Raw genomic sequence first — 22960 nt, 5'->3', positions numbered from 1 at the left:
TCTGTGGGACAGGAGGGCCTCTGGGGTGTGAGAGGAGACCCCTCCTAGTTGAGCAAGAGGCCTGACACAGGGCCTCTTGCTCTTTTAATTAAAGGGGCTTTGCTGCTGAGCAGTAAAACCCCCTCTCTCTCTTGTCCACCATGATCAGGATACACGCCCAGGTTGTGGCAGACCCCAGGGCACTCCCCTGCTCTTTTGAGGGGTGTGAACTGGGGGCCGCCACCTCCTGGGGAGAGTCACTGGTGAGCGATCCCTGTCCGAATCCCCTCTCCGGCCCAAGAAGACAATGGCCTCTTGAGAAAGAGAGGGGGTTCGGACAAGGATGGCCCACCCTAAAGGACGGTCGCCGAGGAGGCAGGAAATCCCTGTGCAAATCCCTGCCGAACAAGCAGCTGGGGGATTTGAACCAGGATCTCCCACAACCCAGGCGAGTATCCTAACCACTGGACAAGAGAGTGAGGGTTGCCGTGAGGCTGGCCCAGAGCACATTTAACTAAAGTGGAGCAGCTTCAATAGGCAAGAGAGAGGACAGCCACACCAGTGGAGATTTGAACCCACATTTCCTTTTCTCCAGGCACCTCACCTAACCACTGGCCTACAGGGGAAATTGCATTAAGTTATTGGCCCAAATACCATTTAATTAAAGTGGACTAACTTCCCCAGGCAAGAAAGAAGGCACCTCACTCTCACTAAACCCCCTCTTCCCTCCAGGCTACCTATCCAAAGTTATTCTTAACCATGGCACAGTGGGGATTTGGATCCATATTTTTCATAGGCCAGACATGTAACCCAACCGGTGCACTATAGAAGGAATATTGCACTTAACTAAAGTGGAACAGCTTTAACAGACAAGAGTGATGCTTTGATGCCTGCATTTGATTTAATTAATTGTGCTTTGCAATAGATTGGAGCTACATCCCGCATGATGAAGCAGTCCATTATATAAATCATGACCAATATTTTGATGTATGATATGGTACAAACAATCTCATATTGTCATGTGATGACAGACTTTTGCTTTAACCAAAGGCAAAAAAATACAGGAAAATACATAAAATATATCTCCTGGGGCTAAATATTTCCCAAACTTTCCAAAACTGTACTATTTTGAGTATATAAGTGGATTATCATTTGCATTTGCGTTTAGAAACCATTTGCCAATTTTGGTCAAAATTAGACTATGTTTCTTTGAGTTATGGCTCTTTTCGTGATTTTATGATTTTTTTCAGTTTGGATGTCCCAGAACAATCAAACATTACATGCTGTAAAAAAACCAGCACCACTTCCAACATCTATATCCACCCCGGTGATGATCACCAGCTATGTCCCTAACAATGTGGTAGCAATGACATTTTTCTAGCTGATGGGTTACGCTAAGTCATTGATAAGACCCCCTTTTAGATCTGGCTGGTAGAGGATAGGCAAAACTGGAACAGCAGAAGGGCTGCAGATCAGGACTAACGTGCATCCACAGAGCTAAATTAGGGAAACTTTGTCCAACACTTCCCTTCCCTTTGCTTGACTTTGGACAGCACCGTTAGTCTCCCACCACAATCATAAACACACACAGGTGACCCGAAGGTAAAAGGTTACATATGCCCTTCCTGGATCTCATTTAATGGCAAGGTTATAGGAACCCCTGCTTTGTCATATGTAGATCTCTAGGGGCCCAGGGCATTTACAATCTCCTTTAAAGTATTTGGGGGAGATATCAACAACTTCATTCGCGGTCTGAAAAGGGTATCCCATGTTTTGCATTCGTCTCTGCAGGGTTCTGAGAAACAGAAAGGCTTTGTGAATCATCAAAGGCTTAATGGCTGTTCTGATCCTGCCCAGCGATGTCACAGTGACCTCCGTGGCAGCGAATGAGAACAATCCATTACCCTACCGCATCAGACTGGCAAGAACTGCAGCTGTATTGCAAACCCCTTTTCTAGCCACAGTCCACAGTGAAAGGCGTGGCTGAGGTGCAACTTCAAAGGAAACAAAACTGGAGAACTCAATTCATTTGATAAGGCCAATGGGTGCAGAACGCTCCCCCTCTGCATGGTGCTGGCATGAATTTGCAGCCAGTTACACCCTAATGTGGCAGCTTTACTAGGAGCAAAATACACAAGGGAGCTCTGATCATGGGAGTTTTCTCTCTGCCAGAATTGAAGGATGGAGGAGAAAATTCCTTTCTCCCCCTCTCCTAGCCCCTGCTCCTTTGCAGCGGCTAGAGGCCCAGCAGGAAAGCTGAGCAAAGACAGCTCAGGCAGGGACATAGCACACAGCTCTGTTCTTGCTCTGGTTAAGCTGTTACAGCTTAAAAGGAAGCAGTCTAGCTATTTTTCATGACTATGAATACAAGATTTGGCATAGCTGATGGGCACAGAAGGGCCCCTCTCCCTCCACCAGTGTTAAACTGAGGTCAAGGTTTAATATTAGATAAGCCTCATTAAACCTTTCTAACTCATTTTGATTGATTGTTCCTTTGTGGTACACATATTTCTGTGTTTGACTCTAAAACGATTGCCCCGTCTCACCTTATTTTGAAACTGAACTTGTGAATTACCCGTAATCTCTTCCTGGTCTTATCTTCTGATCACTCTTGCTGCCATTTAGGCTAATTTTCACGTGATAAAGGAAATGTCACATAGCAATGCACCTTAATACCCTTTAAAACTTGCCTTCCTCAAACAAAGACATTCCACCAAAGAAGTAGATCGCATCACGGAATAGGCCACCCAAATACCCCATGGAAACCTGCTTCCATACAGAAATAAAACCCTCTCTGAGCATACACCCCTCGTTGTCCCCTACCACTCCAGACTGGAACGCATTGATCATTAAACAATTACAACCCATACTCGATGGGGACCACATCCTGAAAGAAATCTTTCCTGAACCCCCTCTCTGGCCTTCAAACAACCCCCAGCCTCTCCAAGCTCATCATCAGATTCAAGCTGTCAACAGACCAGGACCCACCAACTCAGAGCGGCACCAGACCCTGCCATAACAATAGATGCAAAACTTGTATACATATCTCAACTGCTATGATGATGGATTCTCCCCACAACCCACCTTTCAAGATTCACAGGTCCTACACATGTCTGTCACAACATGTGGTAAATCTCACCCGGTGCACTAGATGCCCCAGTAACAACTATGTGGGTGAAACCCGACAATCACTACACTCTCAAATGAACTCACAAATTAAAAGGATAAAAGACAAAAACACCCTGTCACCCGTGGGCAAATACTTTTCACAAAACAATCGCTCCATATCTGACCTCTCAGTCATCCTCCAAGGAAACCTGCACACCACCTTCAAAAGACATGCCTGGGAGCTTAAATTCATAACTCTGCTAGACACTAAGGGCTTGTCTACACTTAAAATGATGCAGCAGCATCACTGCTATAGTGCTTCAGTGAAGACCTACACCAACAGGAGGGCTTCTCCCGCCAGCACAGGTACTCCACCTCCCCGAAAGGTGAGGGCAGATTGATGGGAGAATTCTCCCATCCACCTAGTGCTCTCTGCATTTGGGATTAGGGCAGTTTAACTGCCTCACTCCATGGTGTGGATTTTTGGCACTCCTGAGTGATGTAGTTAAACCCACCTAATTGCCTAGTGCAGACCAGGCCTAAAAATCCTGGATTTAGCAGAGACACTGGATTTGTGATTTAGTACAACAATCTATAAACCACTAGCCCCCACCCCTTTTTGTTTTTCTTCCTGTGACTGAAGAGGTGTTACCCAGTTGAATGGTCCCTTGAAATATGTGTTAACTATTTATGCTAAACAACCTGTTCCACCTTGTATTAGCTGTCACACTCTGAGTACATTTCTCAGACCTGAAGAAGAGCTCTGTGTAAACTCCAAAGCTTGTCTCTCTCACAGACAGAAGCTGGTTCAATAAAAGATATTACCTCACCCACCTTATCTCTCTATAGAGCTATGCAGTGGCATAACCTGCGTCCTTTGTGGGGTGGTAACAGATATAGTCGAAGGCCACAGAACAACAAACAATAGCTGTATGGCAGTGGTTTTCAACCTTTTTGCATTTGCGAACCCCTAAAAAATGTCGAATGGAGGTATGGGCCTCTTTGGCAATCTAGTGTCTGTATATATAGTTGAATTGTGTTCAGTCAGTTTTCAGTCTAAATCTTTTGGGGACCCCTTAGACATAGCCCGCAGACCACAGGTTGAAAATGACTGCTACATGGTAACTGTCCCCCAGCTGATGCTAAGTGTATTACTGCTTCGTTTTCACAGTATGCGCTTGATTTCTTGACTTATCCTGCATGTTCTGGGATGCTGCAAAAACCACTCTTGCCGCATTAAAAACCACAACAAACTGCAGTGCCCAAATGCAACACTGGCTCTGAGTCTGCAACAGAGACAGCCTGAAGCAACAGCCCTAAGACATACCACATGCTCCTTTCCTCTACAAGGCTATGTTGACTCTGAAGCCTGAGGATAAAGACGCCAACTCATTGCAGATCATCACAGCAGGAACATCAGGCTAGAGTGCCTTCTTCATCACTGTGGGTGAATTGGGGTGGGTGGGGAGAGGTGATGGGGAACTGGGTGTTTAGGCCCCTCCTATTTCAAGTCAGCTCCAACACAATCCACAAGAATCAGCTTCCTCCTCTCTATCCAGTTTAATCCTGACACGTGACCTGACCGCACATCCTGGTTCTAAAGCCAGCAGATCCTTCTTTACAATGGAGACCAGGCAGATGTCCCCATGTTCAGCTGAAACGGCGCATCTAGCCTTATGTTTACATAGCTCTGCCCATCCCTGTGGCATTCAGCCGCCTTACGGAATTAAAAGATCAGTGAAGTGGCCTATACAGAGGCTGTGACTCCTGGGTGCTCAAAACCCCAACTGTTCCCTACACCCAGCTGCCAAATCCTCCAACTTTCCCCTACCTCTACTGCACGAATGGCCTCCATCACCATGTATCTGAGCCCATCACAACCTTCCACCTTCTCCTAGGCAGCTCTGCACTAGCAAAAACCTGTGGCACACTGACAAGGAGCAGACAGCCTACAATTGAATTCGATATTAAAAATAAATAAATTATATGTTATCTAATTTGATAAACATCTTATTTAAAAAGTCATTTACCTGACTCTGCTGCAGAATTCACCAGCAGACTGCTACAGATAGCTGGCCCTCAGGGACCGGTGTGCTTGGTATGGTATAAATGCCAGACAAAAGGCAGCAGACCTTGATTTCCAAACTCATTAGACAAGTGTCTCAGCATTGGTCTTACTCCCACTGCTCTCTCTATCACCACTGAGTGAGTTGTTCATCACTTGGTGTTGTGTAACTGGAGCATTTGCGTTGAGTTCCAGCAACAGGGAAAGGGAGCTCTCTCTATACACATGGGGCTTGATACATCTCTGTGCCGATGCAGGGACAGAAGGGAGGTAGTTTGCGCCTCCACATTTCAGGGATTGCTGCAGGCTAGTGCAGCCCAAGGTAGCCCTACTTTGTGCCTCTGCTGAAACAGGCCCCATGAGGCTTTGTAAGGGTGCAAAATTGCTGGGGTGCAGGTCCACCCCGACACGTGCCTGCCGTCCGTCTGGTGCATTTTAGCACATGCCTTGCTTTTGCGGCTAGAGCAGAGCATAGAAGTCCATTGTATGAGGGATAACCCTGGGGTGAGGTGGGAGCTTGCGCCTCCCCTGTCACCCCTTTGTCCCTAGCTGAGGCCAACAATGAATTGGGCCCATGGTCTGTGACACAGTTTGGACCAGAACTCCTATATGGGCCAGAGCCACCGCCTAAAACACAGGCACATGGCATAGCTTGAGTAGAAGCTGAACCATTTGGCCCACGGGGTTTCCCTGGAGACTGATCCAGTAAATGCAGGGGGCTAGGGCACTGATTAGTGTGTCTGTACGGGTGAGAAAAGCAGCAAAAAAACAGCAGAGAAACTGGGAGAGAGGCACCAAAAGCCAAAGAGACAGCCACAGAAGCACTGGTAGCATGACCCTGAGACAAAGAGAGAGAGAACTTTTAGGCTAAGTGCTGGCTGGAAAGGGGCTAGGAATTGTGAGCAAAGAAACTGCCTCCTGCTGTTTGATTCCTGCCGTGTTCAGGGAAACTGCATTTTATGTACCTTCATTGTAAATAAACAGCACTGCACCAAAGAAATACCCGACTCTACCATCAATTTCTCCATCTAGCAGAAACAACTCGCTAGACCCTGAATTTTGGCTAACTACTCAGGTCAAAATGGGTAACGGCGTTTTCCTTTCCCCTCCAGCTCTGCCTCCTCGCTTCACCATAGCGTGGCATGCAGCAGGACTGCAGGCTGGCATTCGCTAGCAAAGCTTTATCAGCAGCACAGTTATACAAACAAAAGCATTCTCTGACCTTGTGGTTTATAGCAGCCAGTTTTCATGAAACCCCAAGTCGTCCTAGATCAAAGTGTTACTGAGAACCAGCCTGCAGCATAGGAGAAACAAAGCACAAACCAGTTACGCTCGCCACTACCACCAGTCCCTTATCTTACGGAGAAAACAGAGACCCCAGCCACAGGGAGGAGCAGGCCTGCAGCACAAAAAGGAGGAAAAGTCATTTCTCAGTCTCCACTTCTTCATCATGGCCATTAAAAACCCACAATCAAATCCCAGCGGGATGGGTACATATTTAACTTGTACATTTCCTCTTGAGAGAGAGCTGCAGTGCCTTACTCAACACAGGCGGAAGACTCCAAGGATTTCACATCACCTTGGTGGGTTTGGTTTGCAGAACTGGACTGTTTTGATTAAAAGCAAACAAGAGGTCAGCAAATTCTGAGAACTCCAAATTAAACAGAAAACCTCATTAGCTTGCCACAATAATTGTCTTTAATTACCTAAAAATGACCTTATATTTAAAAAAAAAAAAAAAAAAACTCTACAAAATCACTGTCTACATGTCATAGATACACCATGGTATACTCCATTGATATACTGGTTCGATTAATTCCTCAGAAGACTGTGATCAGCTGGGTTGAATTTCATTTCTCAAGAGTCGTCTCTTCCCCCTTGTACACAACGATGTTCTGGTCCGTTTCATACACTTTGACTTTATAAAGAGTCCCCGCAGGCAGGCGCTTCTGGAGGTTTTCCCAGATGTACACTGCCACATTCTCAGTCGTACTGCAGGGGAAACAGGGCTGACGTTAGACATGAAGCAGTCAAGGCACACTGACCTCTCGTACATGCAACAACACACACATATAATGATGGATGATAGAGAGAGAGGATGGGGAGGTAGTCGATCAACTGAAATTAAATGCCACCTGGAGAATTAATGACATTTGAACTGGTGCCAGACAATATACATGGCACCCACTATGATCCATAAAACAACACAGGCTGGACCCTGGCACCAAATCTAGTTCTACCCACCTGACAACATCAGCAAAGTAAGCCACGTCTTTATCCAGGTTCTTGTGGTCAAGTGGCTCCATGATGGCTTCCTGAGGGCAGAGAAGAAGGATATGAATAACAAAATATGTAGGAACAAAACAATAACAAAATATGTGGAAATGGCACGGGTGCTTAACGACTTCATTGTTTCAGTTTTCACCAAGAAGGTTGGTGGTGATTAGACGTTTAACATACTGAAGGGCCAGTGAAAATGAGGCAGGATCAGAGGCTAAAATAGGAAAAGAACAAGTTAAAAAATTACTTAGACAAGTTAGATGTCTTCAAGTCACCAGGGCCTGATGAAATGCATCCTAGAATACTCAAGGAGTTGACTGAGGAGATATCTGAGCCACTAGCGATTATCTCTGAAAAGTCGTGGAAGATGGGAGGGATTCCAGAAGACTGGAAAAGGGCAAATCTAGTGCCAATCTATAAAAAGGGAAATAAGGACCACCTGGGGAATTACAGACCAGTCAGCTTAACTTCTGTACCAGGAAAGATAATGGAGCAAATAATTAAGCAATCAATTTGCAAACATCTAGAAGATAATGAGGTGATAGGTAACAGTCATAATGGATTTGTCAAGAACAAATCATGTCAGACCAACCTGATAGCTTTCTTTGACAGGGTAACAAGCCTTGTGGATGGGGGAAGCAGTAGACGTGGTATAGCTTGACTTTAGTAAAGCTTTTGATACTGTCTCGCATGACCTTCTCATAAACAAACTAGGGAAATGCAACCTAGATGGAGCTACTATAAGGTGGATGCATAATTGGCTGGAAAACTGTTCCCAGAGAGTAGTTATCAGTGGTCCACAGTCATGCTGGAAGGGCATAACAAGTGGGGTCCCGCAGGGATCAGTTCTGGGGTCCGGTTCTGTTCAATATCTTCATCAATGATTAAGATAATGGCATAGAGAGAACACTTACAAAGTTTGCGGACAATACCAAGCTGGGAGGGTTGCAAGTGCTTTGGAGGGTAGGATTAAAATTCAAAATGTTGCTGGAGAAATGGTCTGAAGTAAATAGGATGAAATTCAATAAGGACAAATGCAAAGTACTTCACTTAGGAAGGAACAATCAGTTGCACACATACAAAATGGGAAATGACTGCCTAGGAAGGAGTACTGCAGAAAGGGATCTGGGGGTCATAGTGGACCACAAGCTAAATATGAGTCAACAGTGTAACACTGTTGCAAAAAAAGCGAACATCATCCTGGGATGTATTAGCAGGAGTGTTGTAAGCAGACATGAGAAGTAATTCTTCCGCTGTACTCCGTGCTGATTAGGCCTCATCTAGAGTATTGTGTCCAATTCTGGGCGCCACATTTCAGGAAAGACGTGGACAAATTGGAGAAAGCCCAGAGGAGAGCACAAAAATGATGAAAAGTCTAGAAAACATGAGCTATGAGGGAAGATTGAAAAAATTGGGTGTGTTTAGTCTGGAAAACAGAAGACTGAGAGGGGACATGATAACAATTTTCAAGTGACATAAAAGGTTGTTACAAGGAGGAGGGAGAAAAATTGTTCTTCTTAACCACTGAGGATAGGACAAGAAGCAATGGGCTTAAATTGCAGCCAGGGCGGTTTAGGTTGGACATTAGGAAAAACTTCCTAACTGTCAGGGTAGCTAAGCCCTGGAATAAATTGCCTAGGGAGGTTGTGGAATCTCCATCATTGGGGATTTTTAAGAGCAGGTTAGACAAACACCTGTCAGGGATGATCTAGATAATACGTAGTCCTGCCATGAGTGCAGGGGACTGGACTAGATGACCTCTTGAGGTCCCTTCCAGTTCTATGATTCTATGACATTGGTAGCTACATCAATAGGGCATGTCAAGGGGGCACAATGAATGGCAGATTCTAACCATCCTGCTTGGACTTAGGAAGGGCCCTTCTGTGTCTGTGGAGCAATTCCAGACACACACACTGGGAACTGAAATGTCACTGGGGCCGATGCTGGCCTTTTCCTGAGAGGTCCTAGGTACCCAGAGTTGGTAGGAAGGTACCAGGGCAGCACTATTAGAGGGAGACAGCAACATGTTGTGCAACTGGTGAGAGGAAGTCAAAGACCTTGCATATCACAGACCAGTGTGGGGACCAGCAGGGGACGTTACACTGCAACAGGGCACTGCACTGACGCATTTTTAGCTCATAAACCACTCCCTAATTCCCCACTGCTAACAATATCTACTCCCCACTTCCCCACGCCCTCACTAGCCCATTACGCCATCGCTGATTTCCATGTGAGAGCTCCATGAGCACAGTGTTATTACCTGCATATATTCTTTCAGGGCTGTCAGGTTTATAACCATTCCTGACGTAGGATCAATCTACAGGGCAAAGAGCGAAAGGAGATTAGAAGCACATCTACTAATCCTCACACCCCAATTGTGTTACCAATCCCACCAAAAGCTTTAGATGGCACAAACCCAGACCACCTGGGGTCTGCAGCTTCCAAAATGGGCACTCAGGAATCCTGACCCATAAGAAAATCTCTCTCTCCGCCATCGGACACGGCCTGAGCCTCAGCCCTACTTAAGTAACACCATGAAGAACATGCCCTAATGGCTATATAGAGAGTATCAACAACTCTCAAGAGATCAGTGACGTTCATAATGGCGACACCAGGAAGAAAGCTCCCAGCACACATAGTTACTAAGCAGTGCTTGGGCAGAGCCCATCAGCCACACAGAGAAGCCGCCCACTAGGCAGGAACAAGGATTTAATCGGTTGTTTTACCAACCTGAGACACAACTGCTAGCTAGTAAGGGTCAGGCACAAACCATGAGCACCAGTGGGGCCTAACCACAATGCGCAGGTAATCTGGCTTTCTCCTGAAAGGTAATCTGTCTTTTCTGCTGTTCTGTAGGCTGATGGCCATGGTTCCCCAGTCTGGGACCATCTAGCAGGAACCTCTGGCTACCAGAAGCTGGGACTGGATGACTGGGGATGGACCACTCGAAATTGCCCTGTTCTGTTCATTCCCTCTGAAGCATCTGGCACTGGCCACTGTCAGACGACAAGATACTGGGTGAGATGGATCATTCGTCTGACCCAGTATGGCTGTTCTCATGTTAACTCCCACAATCAGCAACCACAGAATTAAGAGCAATTGTTCTGTGGCCCAGATCTCTCTGGAACAAGTTGGCTGAGAGCTAAGCGCAGGACTCTAGCCTCCCACCATTTTGCAGGGGACAGAGTTTAGCCCCGCTTTCGCTCAGGACGGAGGCCATTCAGATCTGAGAGCGGAAGCTAAGGCTGAGATCCTGCAATGAGCTCTGTGTGGGTGGACCCCTGAAGCCACATGAAGCTCATTGCAAGACTGGGGCTGAAATGTGGCCTCCAGCATGTCTTTGGGAGAGGCAGGGTGAGAAGGAGAGCTGCCTTCGCTGGACCCATCTCTCACACACAAGTGATTACAGAAAATCTTCCTCTTTATAGTTGATGGAACAGAGGGTTTTCAAGCAATGCAGGATTTTTAGCAATTCTACAAAGGCAAACACCTAGAGGGTTGGGTTTTTTAAAAGATCTGCAGAATTTGCACATGGAAACCACACTCTGATACCTCCAAGAAGGAAAAAGGAAGGAAATAATGATTGCACTTACCTCTCCACGCACAGTCACTACAACTAGAGGGAGAAAAACACCAAGTCATAAGTGTGATCCAATGTACACGAGAACATATCACATTAGTGGCAGATCAGAGAGCCCACACAGCATTAATCAGCCCCAGGAGGTGGGTTAATGACATGAGAAGTGTTACTGTTTAAAACAATATCCACTGTATAAAGAACAGTAACTGACCCTACAGTAATAGCGGTTCTCCAAGATGGACACGAGATTGGATTCTTTAGGTCAGCAGTGTCCACTGGGACTGTGCCTGCACCCTGCACCGGAGGGTATAAAGGGTGGGACAGGCTCAACCGTCCCACGGCAGAGTCCCACCAAAATGGGCATCTGATCCGGAAGCCTCTACTAAGGAATGGAATCTTGTAAATGTGAGGATTGTAGCTGCTCAACAAATGTCACATACAGGGACACTCGTCAACAAGCAGCAGAGGCTGCCTGAGTTCTAGTGGAATGAGCTCTAATGTGGCTAGGTGCATCTAACCTGGCTAACCCATAGCATGTCCTTATACAGTTGGAGATCCACTTAGATAATCTCTATGGGGATATAGGTTGCCCCTTAAATCTGGCCACAGATAGTCAGGCATGTTCCTGAGTGATTCTGTTCTAAGTACAAAGACAGTCCCCTACTATATCAGGTGTGTGAAGTCTAGCTTCCTCCAGGGTTGAGTGAGGCTTGGGGAAGAAAACAGGCAGGTGAATGGACTGGGTGTTACTCTGAGGCAACCTTGGGCAGAAACTTAAGAGTAACATTGTCCTTATGAATAACTATATAAAGAGGGCCTGTCATGAGGGCCTGAATCTCCCCAACCCTTCAAGCTGCTGCAATGGCAATCTGAAAGCCAGAGGTGGTCTAGGGAACAGAGAGCACCACCAGAGGACCCATCAACTCTGCTAATATTCTACAGTGATGTCCCAAGAGGGAGAGAGCTCTTGGGGAGAAAACATGCATAAGGCCTGTGATAGATATGGCAATTTCTTGCAGTGTCTTTGGAAAAACTGTGTTGAATTAAGGTTAAGTATCGTTGAAGTCCATTGTATTAAATGCAAATGTTCTGTATGATTGTGGGCTGGGCTTGTATATAACTTTCCTGGAGGGGGATCTGATGTGAACCCTGGGAAATGTATGAACTTCAAAGGACTATATTGAACAATGCACCTGACAAGAACAGACTTTTGGGACAGGGTTAAATGGTTTTCCTGGGGAATCTGAATACAAATTTCCCACCTCTGGTTATGCAAATCCCCTTTTGATGCTACACCCTGAGGCGAGGACCACTCTCTGCTGATTATCTCTTCCCAGAGTCTCAAGGTCAAAAGCCCAGGCTGTATAAAGGAAAGACTGAGCTACTGAGGGATCGCTTGTTCTGAGCTAAGGCTCGTATGAACTTGTAACCACAGAAAAACCCCACTGTGGGGTTTGAAGGACTGATTCCTACCAGAGCCCTTGTGGGAGCCAGGGTGATCTCTGGTTAGCTTTTTAACATGCATGCTGGTTCTTTTGTTGTTTTTAATTGGTTTTCGCTGTAATGCTTTCACTTTAAGATTAAATGTGCTTGCTTACAAGGAGCTGTGTGGTGACTTGTCACTGCTGGCAATTACAGTTGTTCATAACCTCTGGAGTGGAAGGAAAGCACAAACTGGCCTGTTAAGGCAGTCTGGCTTACTGGCAGGGAACTGTGCAGCCTTGGGAAAAAACCCAGACAAGAGGAAGAGAGATACGAGTCCCTATCTGAGAGAGCTGATGGCTGAGGAGCTGGGAGTCTGCAGTGGGTGCCCTTGCTGGACCCCAGAGGGGGAGCACAGGTACAGTTGCTCTGAGCTGAGACAGGGCCCTTCAGGAATTTTGCCACTACAGCGTAGGAAATTCAATACAGCCCTGGACAGGAGGGTGAGGAGCAGATATTGCTTCAAGATGGACCCTTATGGAGCTGATGGAAAGTCCAGATTGTTTCAGGGCTAGCAAATAATCCAATATTGCAGAGACTGCAGACATCAAGGGAGTCAGATGCCCAAATAGAAAAGCTCCTCCATTTAGCTTCAGGGCATTAAACTAATAACAAAAGAGGAGGGTGAAAAGAGGGAAGAAATGAGTACTCATTTAGTACAAATCTGAAATGTTGAGAAGAAACCAAAGGACCTGAAGAGAAGAAATTCTTTACTTGCCTATACCCCAATGTGAGAAGCCTGGGTAACAAATGAGGAAATGGAATGGCTCATTTATCATTTCAATTTGATCTGGTTGGTATTACTGAAACCTGGGGGGTTGAAAAGGAGCATACTTTCTCCAAGGGAGGGGCCGCTCTGTGAGGTGTGCCCCATCTCTATATAGGACAGTTCAGTACCAGGGACACCTCTCTAACCCAGTATACCAGTGACCCAAAGCGGGTGGCTTGGATGTCACCACCCATAATCTTTCCAGGAGAGGTCACTCTGGTATTGGGCCCACCGATAAGTCACTCAGCACCATGTATGATTTAGGTACCAGGACAGTTAATGCCAAGGAGTGGGTACCCTAACGTTAATCTGTACCAAGAAGGTCATCTGTATCAGGGCGTATGATCACAGAGGCAGTCGATGCTGAGGCTCCAGGTACCAGGTACGGTGTTGGTGCTGAAGGATCAGTACTGAGGGCAGTGTAGCTGTTGATTTAGAGGGCACTGCATGAACTGACTCAGAAGTCAGTGCCAGGGCACATGAAGGGGCCTTCTTAGGCTTTTGGCCCTTGGACGAATGACGAGTCATGTGGCCGATGACTCTTTGATCTCAATTTGCTAGGTGCCAGGGACAGCGAACTGTGCCTGGGCTCGTCTTTGGAGCACTGCTCCTTTCTGCCCATCAGATGTCAATGCAAACGAAGTGATGGACAAGTGGGGCCTCTGAGTGGATGCGGCCTGGGGGCTCAGAGTGGGATCATAGGTCTAACAGAGAGAGACTGACATGATGGCTGAGCCCTAATTGCAGCTTTCCTCTCAGTGTCCATGGAGGCTTGCATCCATCTCTTAAGAACATAAGAACGGCCCTACTGGGTCAGACCAAAGGTCCATCTAGCCCAGTACCCTGCCTTCCGACACTGGCCAGTGCCAGGTGCCCCAGAGGCAATGAACATAATAAGTAATCATCAAGTGCTCCATCCCCTCTCCCTCATTCCCAGCTTCTGGCAAACAGAGGCTAGGGACACCATCTCTGCCCATCCTGGCTAATAGCCATGGATGGACCTATCCTCCATGAATTTATCTAGTTCTTTTTGAACCCTGTTATGGTCTTGGCCTTCACAACATCCTCTGGCAAGGAGTTCCGCAGGTTGACTGTGTGTTGTGTGAAGAAATACTTCATTTTATTTGTTTTAAACCTGCTGCCTATTAATTTCATTTGGTGACCTTCTCTTAGAAGGAACAGCTTCAGATGCACCTCCCTTGCTCTCTGAGTGCACGCAGAGAAAGAACGACAGACAGAACATTGCTCCAGGACATGCCCTCCTCACAGAGAGAGCAGACACTAGGATTGCCCATCATTAATGGCCATAATGCTGGTGCCTTGGCTTCCGCTGTAATGCCAGTTCTCTGTGGGGCAGTTGGGCGGTGGGGGTCTAAGCTAACTGAAACATTATATATTTGCCCATTGGGCATATAAAAGAAAAAATTAAACTAATTACACTAACTTGACTATCTAATTATTATATGCAAGGCTAAGGAAAATCACACAGTACACAGAGTAAGCAGACGCTGCAGGGGTACTGCCTCACTGTCAAGGGCAGTCAGAAGAAACTGAGGAACACCTGGGCTGTCTGTCCTTTATGCCCTCAGATGGGAGGTGTCAGGGTATCTAGTGGGCAGGCATGGCCCTGACAGATACTACTGACCAAAAGGATCCAGTCTTGCATGCATGGGGCCCATGCACACTAAGAATGGAATCCATGTGGACAATCTCTTGAAGAAGGTTTGGTTTTTTTGGATAACATTTGTTTGCCAAGTGGAAACCGCCATTAAGATTTACTATCATCTTGAGTATAAGCAGATTTGGTTTATTTAGTAGCATTTTAAAATAAGATTTACTCTTTATTTAATGGCCTAAAAGTCAGATTTGTGGTTTGGACTATCTCCTGTTGATGATCACTCTTATTTCTCTTTGCAGCCTCTGTCATCAAAAAAACAAATACTCCAGATTCTGCTCTGAGTTACATAAGTGTTCACAGTAACATGGCTAAGAGCCGATCCCATCCAAATGTCTCTCTCATACAACCATCTGAACTAATTCTCTCTGGGTCTGGATGAATAAGTATAGCACTCAGGCCAGTCAGCCCCTCACCTTTATAGTTGTGTCCATGTCCGTTTGGATTGTTGCATTTCCCAAAGAGTTTCAGGTTTTCTTCATCACTCAGTGACTTACTGTAAAAAAATAAAAAATTGCAGTTGAGGGCCAATTACAAACATTAGGGTTTTCATTTCAACTGGGACTGGTTTTTAGCTCCCCCCGATCTCCTTAGTAGGTACAGCAAAAGAAACATCTCATTCACAGACTCTGCCCACTCAGATTCTGTACCCACTGCCTGAGTTAGTCCAGGCCCTGTGTATGAAAGATTTGCTCTCCACTCACCTTCTAGTTTGTGGTCTCATTTTTCATTGGACCAAGACATTACCCATAGCCTATCCTTGTCTATAACACGCCCTGAAAAGTGGGTGGTGATTCTTTAAACATTTTATGTAATTGGTTTTTTAAAAGTTAATAAATTACTGTTTGTACTAATGATCCAACATAATGTACTCCAGTCACTTTCTCCTTTTTAAACAGATGGATTAGACTGGGGAAGTACGATTACATTTTTTTTTTACTCTATTATAATGAACATTCATCCAGGTATTGTGTTTCTCTACTGACTCTGTAAAGCATTACTGGCTAAAGAACTGGCATCGGAGAGTTGAAGGAGACCAGTTACGAGATTTGGGGTCTATTCGTTTGGATACTGCTGCTCGTTTCATTGTAGCATCCCGACTTCTCAGTACAGTACTGTGTACTGTTGCCAAGTATTCACTCCTACTGTGAAAAGTGTATCAATCAGAGTTTGAAACACCACAAGAGTTCCAGCTGTTCACAAAAGGGACCAGATGCCTGGCAGAACCACCTAGTTTCTGAACACAAACATTGCAGGCTGTAGTATCCAGGATCATGGAGATATTTAAGAGAACAGTGGGACCATCGCTAAGTTTACTGTCATCCCTTCTGACTTTCACATTGTACCAACAACTCTCCCAGAGGATGTGAAGTCTAGGGATGAATAGGTGGTGATCAGTGTAGGCCAGCATCTTAGGGTATGTCTACACTACGAGGGTAATTCGATTTTACTTAAATCGAATATGTGGAATCGATATTGCAAAGTCGAACGTGTGTGTCCACACTAAGGACAGTAATTCGACTTTGTGAGTCCACATTAACGGGGCGAGCGTCGATATTGGAAGCGGTGCACTGTGGGCAGCTATCCCACAGTTCCCGCAGTCCCCGCTGCCCATCGGAATTCTGGGTCGAGCCGCCAATGCCTTCTGGGTAAAAAAAATTTGTCGTCATCCGTCCGTCACTAACGCCCTCCCTCCCTCCATGAAAGCGCCGGCGGGAAATCAGTTCGCGCACTTTTCTGGTCAGTGACAGCGCGGACGCCACAGCACTGCGATCATGGATCACGCTGCGACCATCGCTGCACTTCTGGCCGTTCTCAACACCTCGCAGCTTATCATACACCTTTCCCTGAGGCAGATGAAGAGTAATCAGGCGAGGAGGCTACGACACCGCCGTGATGGCCTGAAGTCGGAGAGTAGCACAGAGCTGTCAGAAACCACGAGCCCCAGCGCCCAGGACATCACGGTGGCAATGGGTCATGTGGATATCGTGGAACGGCGATTCTGGGCCCGGGAAACAAGCACGGACTGGTGGGACCGTATAGTGCTTCAGGTCTGGGATGAATCCCAGTGGCTGCGAAACTTTCGCATGCGGAAGGGGACTTTCCTCGAACTTTGTGAGTTGCTGGCCCCTGCCCTGAAGCGCCAGAATACCAAGATGAGAGCAGCCCTCACAGTTGAGAAGCGAGTGGCCATAGCCCTCTGGAAGCTTGCAACGCCGGACAGCTACCGGTCAGTCGCGAACCACTTTGGTGTGGGCAAATCTACCGTGGGGGTTGTTGTCATGCAAGTAGCCAAGGCAATCGTGAAGGTACTGCTCCCAAAGGTAGTGACCCTGGGAAACGCGCAGGTCATCAGAGATGGCTTTGCCGCGATGGGATTCCCAAACTGCGGTGGGGCTATCGATGGGACTCACATCCCTATCCTGGGACCGGACCACCAGGCCAGCCAGTACATCAATAGAAAGGGCTACTTTTCAATGGTGCTGCAAGCACTGGTGGACCATCGGGGACGGTTTACAAACATCTACGTCGGATGGCCGGGCAAAGTTCATGACGCTCGCGTGTTCAGGAACTCTGGTCTCTTTAGACGGCTGCAGGAAGGTATTTACTTCCCAGACCACAAAATAACTCTTGGGGATGTGGAGATGCCTACAGTCATCCTCGGGGACCCAGCCTACCCGCTAATGCCCTGGCTCATGAAGCCCTATACTGGCGCCCTGGACACAGAAAAAGAATTGTTCAACTACCGGCTGAGCAAGTGCAGAATGGTGGTGGAGTGTGCTTTTGGCCGTCTCAAAGGGAGATGGAGAAGCTTACTCACTCGCTGTGATCTCAGTGAAACCAATATCCCCATCGTTATTGCAGCTTGCTGTGTGCTCCACAATCTGTGTGAGAGCAAGGGGGAGACCTTTATGGCGGGGTGGGAGCTAGAGGCAAATAGCCTGGCTGCTGATTACGTCCAGCCAGACAGCCGGGCCATTAGAAGATTCCAGCGGGACGCCCTGTGCATCCGGGAGGCTTTGAAAGCTAGGTTCCTGAGTGAGCAGGGCAACCAGTGACTTTTCAGTTTGTGGACAGAAAAGCTGAACCTGCCCCCGTTTCTTTACCCAGTTCATTTTGACTATCCTCTCCAGTTACATACCCCCTTCACCCCCTTCCCCTTCCCAAAAAATAAAATCATTTCTATTTTGTTAATGAACACCGTTGTCTGTATTGCTGTTTTCGCGGGAATATTTTAAACCGGGGACGCAGACTGTGGCGGGGGGCGGGTTTAGTGTTCTGATGCAAATGATGCTTCTAAACTCCCGGAATGACAGGCTCCGCACTGGTGGACTGGTTATTTCAATGGAGCCTGCCAGCACTCCTGGGGGGGATTGTGTGTATGTGTCGGCTATGTGACTTTCTGGCAGGGGGGGTAGGGTTACAGATCCCCTGCTGCGTGGATCTGTGAGCCAGGATAAGGACCGCTGCATAAGATCTGTAACTGCCCTCCCCCGCCACAAAGTCACAGAGCAACCCCCCCCCCCAGAACATGAAAAACACCTCCCAGACTGACCAGGGTAACCAGTGACTGCACTGTGTATGTGTCCTGATGCTGGACCGCCTCTGTACCCTGCTAAAGGTCACTGTCCTGTCCAATTACCAAGCCCCTTCCCCCCCTCCAGACAGACTCTCCCTCAAAAGAACCTGACTGAAACAGTAATGAACAGAAACAAACATTTTATTGCGAACCAGACATGAAACGTGGGGGGTGAAACTTGGACGGGGGCTTGTGTGAGGTGGGTAGGAAAGGACTTATGAAATTTTGGGGAATGTCAGCCTTCTAGTGCTAGAGCAGTCTGCAGGGGTTGACTGAAAGTTTTAACGGCCCTTGCCGCCCCTCCTTCTTTGGACTTTGGGTGAGGGTGGTGTGGGACTTGGTGGCGGGGCAGGGCGGTTACAGATAGACTGCAGCGGGGCTCTGTCCTCCTGCCTCCGGTCTTGCAGAACATCCACAAGGCGCCGGAGCGTGTCCGTTTGCTCCCTCATTAGTCCAAGCAGCTTTTCAGTAGCCTGTTGGTCCTCCTGACGCCACCTCTCCTCCCGTTCCATGACTGCTCGGTGCATTTGTGACAAGTTCTCCCTCCACTGTGTCTGCTGGGCTGCCTGGGCTCGGGAGCATCCCATTAGTTCTGAGAACATGTCTTCACGCGTCTTCTTCTTCCTCCGCCTAATCTGCGCTAGCCTCTGGGAGTGTGCTGACAGGCTGGGTTGGGAGACAGTCGCAGATGTGTCTGTGTGAATTGTAAAAAGGGAGTGAATTCCTGAGACAGATAAATGAAATTGTATACAAAGAACCTAGTCTTTCTCTGTGAACAAGACCATGCACTGCACCTCTCACATGCGCACTCAGGACAAGGTCGAATTTTCGGCCGTCGCCTTCAGTGCCTGTGGACTTGCGGAGGTCTTGGAGTGATCAGAGAACTGTGGCTGGAGACCTGAACTTCTGGAGCGGGCAATAATGGTAAGCCGGAGACTTGTGGCTGCTTAAAACTCCAGCAGTAGCACTGGCCTCCTTTCACATTGAAAGCAATGCCAGTCTCTGCTGCCAGCAATCAGGACAGCATCAACTCTGCCCCTGTTCCACCCCCTCGCGGCTGTCCCAGGGAAAGATCCCTGTATGCTGCCCCTCTCCCTCCACCGCGTGGCTGTAAAGCAGTCCCAATACTAACATTCCCCTCCCTAATTCAAAGCAGGGCGTCATGAGTGACATCACCCTCCTGAGGATCCCGGACACCTAGAAAGAACGCATGCTGCGGGAAAGCATGCAGAAACCGGGGCCGTATGCCGCCATGCTATGTCGGGCCATGATCCCCGAGTACCTGATTGTGGCGTGGAGGGGACATGTCTGCTACCACGGAGGGCCCAGTAAGATCGCCCTACCCCGGAACCTCATAAACAGGCTTGAGATCTACCTCCACGAGACCTACGAGGAGTTCTCCTACGAGGATTTCTCGTCAATCCCCGGCCACATTGACCGGATTTTCGCCTAGGTGCACTGGGACTATGGAGTGGAGCGTCTTGGGCCTCGGAATCATGTAGTAACGGACATTGTGAAAATTTTTTAAAATACTTGGGACTAAATTGAGAAGAGCCTAAGACAGAGAAATCATGAAAACCCATTTGTTACCTTTGTAAATATTCCTGTTTTGTACCTGATTATTTTTTACTAGTTTACAGCACTTTTATAAACATACATTGTTAATAGTATAAATATTACCGTTCTGTTTTAAATAAATGTTTACATGTTTACAGCACTTACTGCTTGATCCTTCCCCTGATTCTGTGTCCGGGGTAAGGGATGGGGACGGTTGGTACGGGATCTCGGTAAGGGTGATGAAGAGCTCCTGGCTGTCGGGGAAATCAGCGGTGCCAGCGCTGTCGACTGCCTCGTCCTCCTCATCTCCTTCTTCATCTTCCCCGTCCGCTAACATGTCCGACGAGGAACCGGCCGCGGACAATATCCCATCCTCGGAGTCCACGGTCAGGGGTGGGGTAGTGGTGGCGGCCGCTCCCAGGATGGAATGCAGTGCCTCGTAGAAACGGGATGTGTGGGGCTGGGATCCGGAGCGTCCGTTAGCCTCTTTGGTTTTTTGGTAGCCTTGTCTCAGCTCCTTGATTTTCACGCGGCACTGCGTTGCATCCCGGCTGTAGCCTCTCTCTGCCATGGCTTTGGAGATCTTCTCGTAGATCTTAGCATTCCTTCTTTTGGAGCGCAGCTCTGAAAGCACGGACTCATCGCCCCACACTGCGATGAGATCCAAGACTTCCCGATCCGTCCATGCTGGGGCCCTCTTTCTATTAGATTGCACGGCCATCTCTGCTGGAGAGCTCTGCATCGTTGCCACTGCTGCTGAGCTCACCTCGATGTCCAAACAGGAACTGAGATTCAAACTGCCCAGACAGGAAAATGAATTCAAATTTTCCCGGGGGTGTGGCTGGTCAGAGCATCCGAGCTCGGACTGCTGTCCAGAGCGTCAACAGAGTGGTGCACTGTGGGATAGCTCCCGGAGCTATTAGCGTCGATTTCCATCCACACCTAGCCTAATTCGATATGGCCATTTCGAATTTAGCGCTACTCCTCTCGTTGGGGAGGATTACAGAAATCGATTTAAAGAGAGCTCTATGTCGAACTAAATGGCTTCCTGGTGTGGATGGGTGCAGGGTTAATTCGATATAACGGCGCTAAATTCGACATAAAAGCCTAGTGTAGACCAGGCCTTAGATAATTGCTGGGGAAATAAGTGATTTGACCTTAAGTGTGTAAAGTACAATCTATCAAAATCCATAGCTGTCCACTGAACAAAGAAGTTAGATTTTTGGTCTCACGGATAGAGCTTGAAAACTGCCTTTGGTGCTGCTGTTCTCATCCACCAGCCATGAAAAACCTCATGCTACACAGAGTGAAATAGACAAGATTCTGGTCAGAATCAGGTTTGCCTGCAGCATAGTCTTGAAACTAACCAGAGTCTTGTCCCAATTTCACTCTGCTGTTGTTTAAAAATGCTCCTATTTAGTAGGACAGGCTGGGGAAAGAAAGGGGAGTCACTCCTTTTTCTCTCCCCCCACTCTCCACTCCCAGAGCCTCCATCAGCAGGAGAATTTTCTGTGCTCTGACCAGCTTCACTGCTGCCATTCCCAAGGTATTGAATGGTACTGAATCTGAACTGACTTGCATCAACTTCACTTTTGCTGGTGGAGGGGTGGTGTGGTGAGCACAAGCGTACACAAAACATTATCCAGGCAAGTGGTACGGGGGAGAAGAGAACCAAAAAATGAGGTGAGAGAGCTGCACTCAAGACTGCAAGGGGGAAGGAGAGGCAGGAGAAAGCCCCCAAAAGGGGGCAGAAGAAATGCGCAGGATGATGAGAGAGGGAGTGAGGAAAACAGATGGATTACAGTATTTTCCTTCCCTTCGCCTATCCTTTGTCACCTCTAACAATAACAGTGCCCAGACTGTAAGCTCTTTGGGGCAGGGACTGGACTGTTTTACTAGGTGTATGTACTGCGCCTAGCACAACAGGGCCCCAGTCTTTGAGGCCTCTAGGTGCTACTGTAATAAAAATAATAAGAAACAGCCCCAAACACATGGGCTGTTGAAAAGGGAGCGACCCCACCCAGGGCCAGTGCAAGGATGTTTCGTGCTCCAGGCGAAACTTCCACCTTGCGCCCTCCCCGAGCCCTGCAGCAGCTCCCCGCCCCCCCCCCCTCCGCCCGGAGGTGCCCCCCCTGCGGCAGCTCCCCACCCCAGCTCACCTCTGCTCTGCCCCCTCCCCGAGCCCTGCAGCAGCTCCCCACCCCCCCTGCCCTGAGACGCCCCCCCATAGCAGCTCCCCCCCGCCCGGGGAGCTGTGCGGCAGCTCCCCACCCCAGCTCTCCTCTGCTCCGCCTCCTCCCCAAGCACGCCGTCGCTGCTCCACTTCTCCCGCCTTCCAGGCTTGCGGCGCCAATCAGCTGTTTGGCGCCGCAAGCCTGGGAGGGAGAGAAGCAGAGCGGGGCGGTGTGCTCAGCAGAGGAGGCAGAGCAGAGGTGAGGTGGGGCGGGGAGTTCCCATGCGTGCCCCCCCCCTTACTTGCTGCAGGCGGCCCTCCCCACACCCTCCGCTTAAATGCCAACGATGACCAGGGCGGCCGAAGATCTGGCCGCTGCGATCACCGCCGAAGAAAATGCCGCCCCCCAAATGCTAGTGCCCTAGGCGACCGCCTAGGTTGCCTAATAGGTTGCACCGGCCCTGACCCCACCTTCCCAGCAGCTGGGAGAGTAAGGCATAGTGAGGTGCAGCCTGAGGTTCATTTTCTCTGTCTCCCCCTTGTACGGTGTGAGCTCTTAGACATGGGGACCATCTGGATCCTGGATCTGGTACATCGCTGGGCACGTTGCCAGGCCGGAGAGCAAATGGCTCTCCTGTCCAAATGGGATAGGAACTAAGGAGTCCCAGGTAAGAACCAGGGACAGCTCCCCCCAGGATGACTAACCCCTCCC

At 48.2% G+C, this 22960-nt stretch overlaps 2 protein-coding genes across 2 annotated transcripts in view; one reads left to right on the top strand and one right to left on the bottom strand.

The window, feature by feature from the left end:
- Window positions 1–6827: 6827 nt before the first annotated feature.
- LOC112118864 (6-pyruvoyl tetrahydrobiopterin synthase) lies at window positions 6828–15662 on the bottom strand. The gene is made up of 6 exons (XM_024217337.2): window positions 15643–15662; window positions 15355–15434; window positions 11026–11048; window positions 9693–9749; window positions 7397–7467; window positions 6828–7144 (listed from the first exon to the last, which is right to left on the bottom strand). Exons 1-6 carry the CDS (start codon window positions 15660–15662, stop codon window positions 7003–7005), a joined length of 393 nt encoding a protein of 130 aa, XP_024073105.2. The 3' UTR covers window positions 6828–7002.
- Window positions 15663–22810: 7148 nt separating this feature from the next.
- Window positions 22811–22960, top strand: part of LOC113407779 (6-pyruvoyl tetrahydrobiopterin synthase-like) — a 17448-nt gene continuing 17298 nt past the window's right edge. The window contains exon 1 of the mRNA XM_026657889.1: window positions 22811–22837. Coding sequence (XP_026513674.1) covers window positions 22811–22837 — 27 coding nt within the window. The remainder of the gene's footprint in view (window positions 22838–22960) is intronic.

Source organism: Terrapene carolina, unplaced genomic scaffold (assembly GCF_002925995.2).
Source record: "Terrapene carolina triunguis isolate 2854851 unplaced genomic scaffold, T_m_triunguis-2.0 Scaffold374, whole genome shotgun sequence".
Classification (NCBI taxonomy): domain Eukaryota; kingdom Metazoa; phylum Chordata; order Testudines; family Emydidae; genus Terrapene; species Terrapene triunguis.
The sequence above is the reverse complement of the archived record's forward strand: the minus strand, read 5'-3'. Positions and strand labels throughout refer to the sequence as shown.

Excerpts from the sequence above, each read along its gene's own strand:
- LOC112118864 (XM_024217337.2), bottom strand. The coding sequence starts at position 15,662 with ATGAGACCACAAACTAGAAG. Across the intron at positions 11,049-15,354 it reads ACATGGACACAACTATAAAG|TTGTAGTGACTGTGCGTGGA; the intron begins GTGAGGGGCTGA and ends TTCTCCCTCTAG. Across the intron at positions 9,750-11,025 it reads TAGTGACTGTGCGTGGAGAG|ATTGATCCTACGTCAGGAAT; the intron begins GTAAGTGCAATC and ends TTTGCCCTGTAG.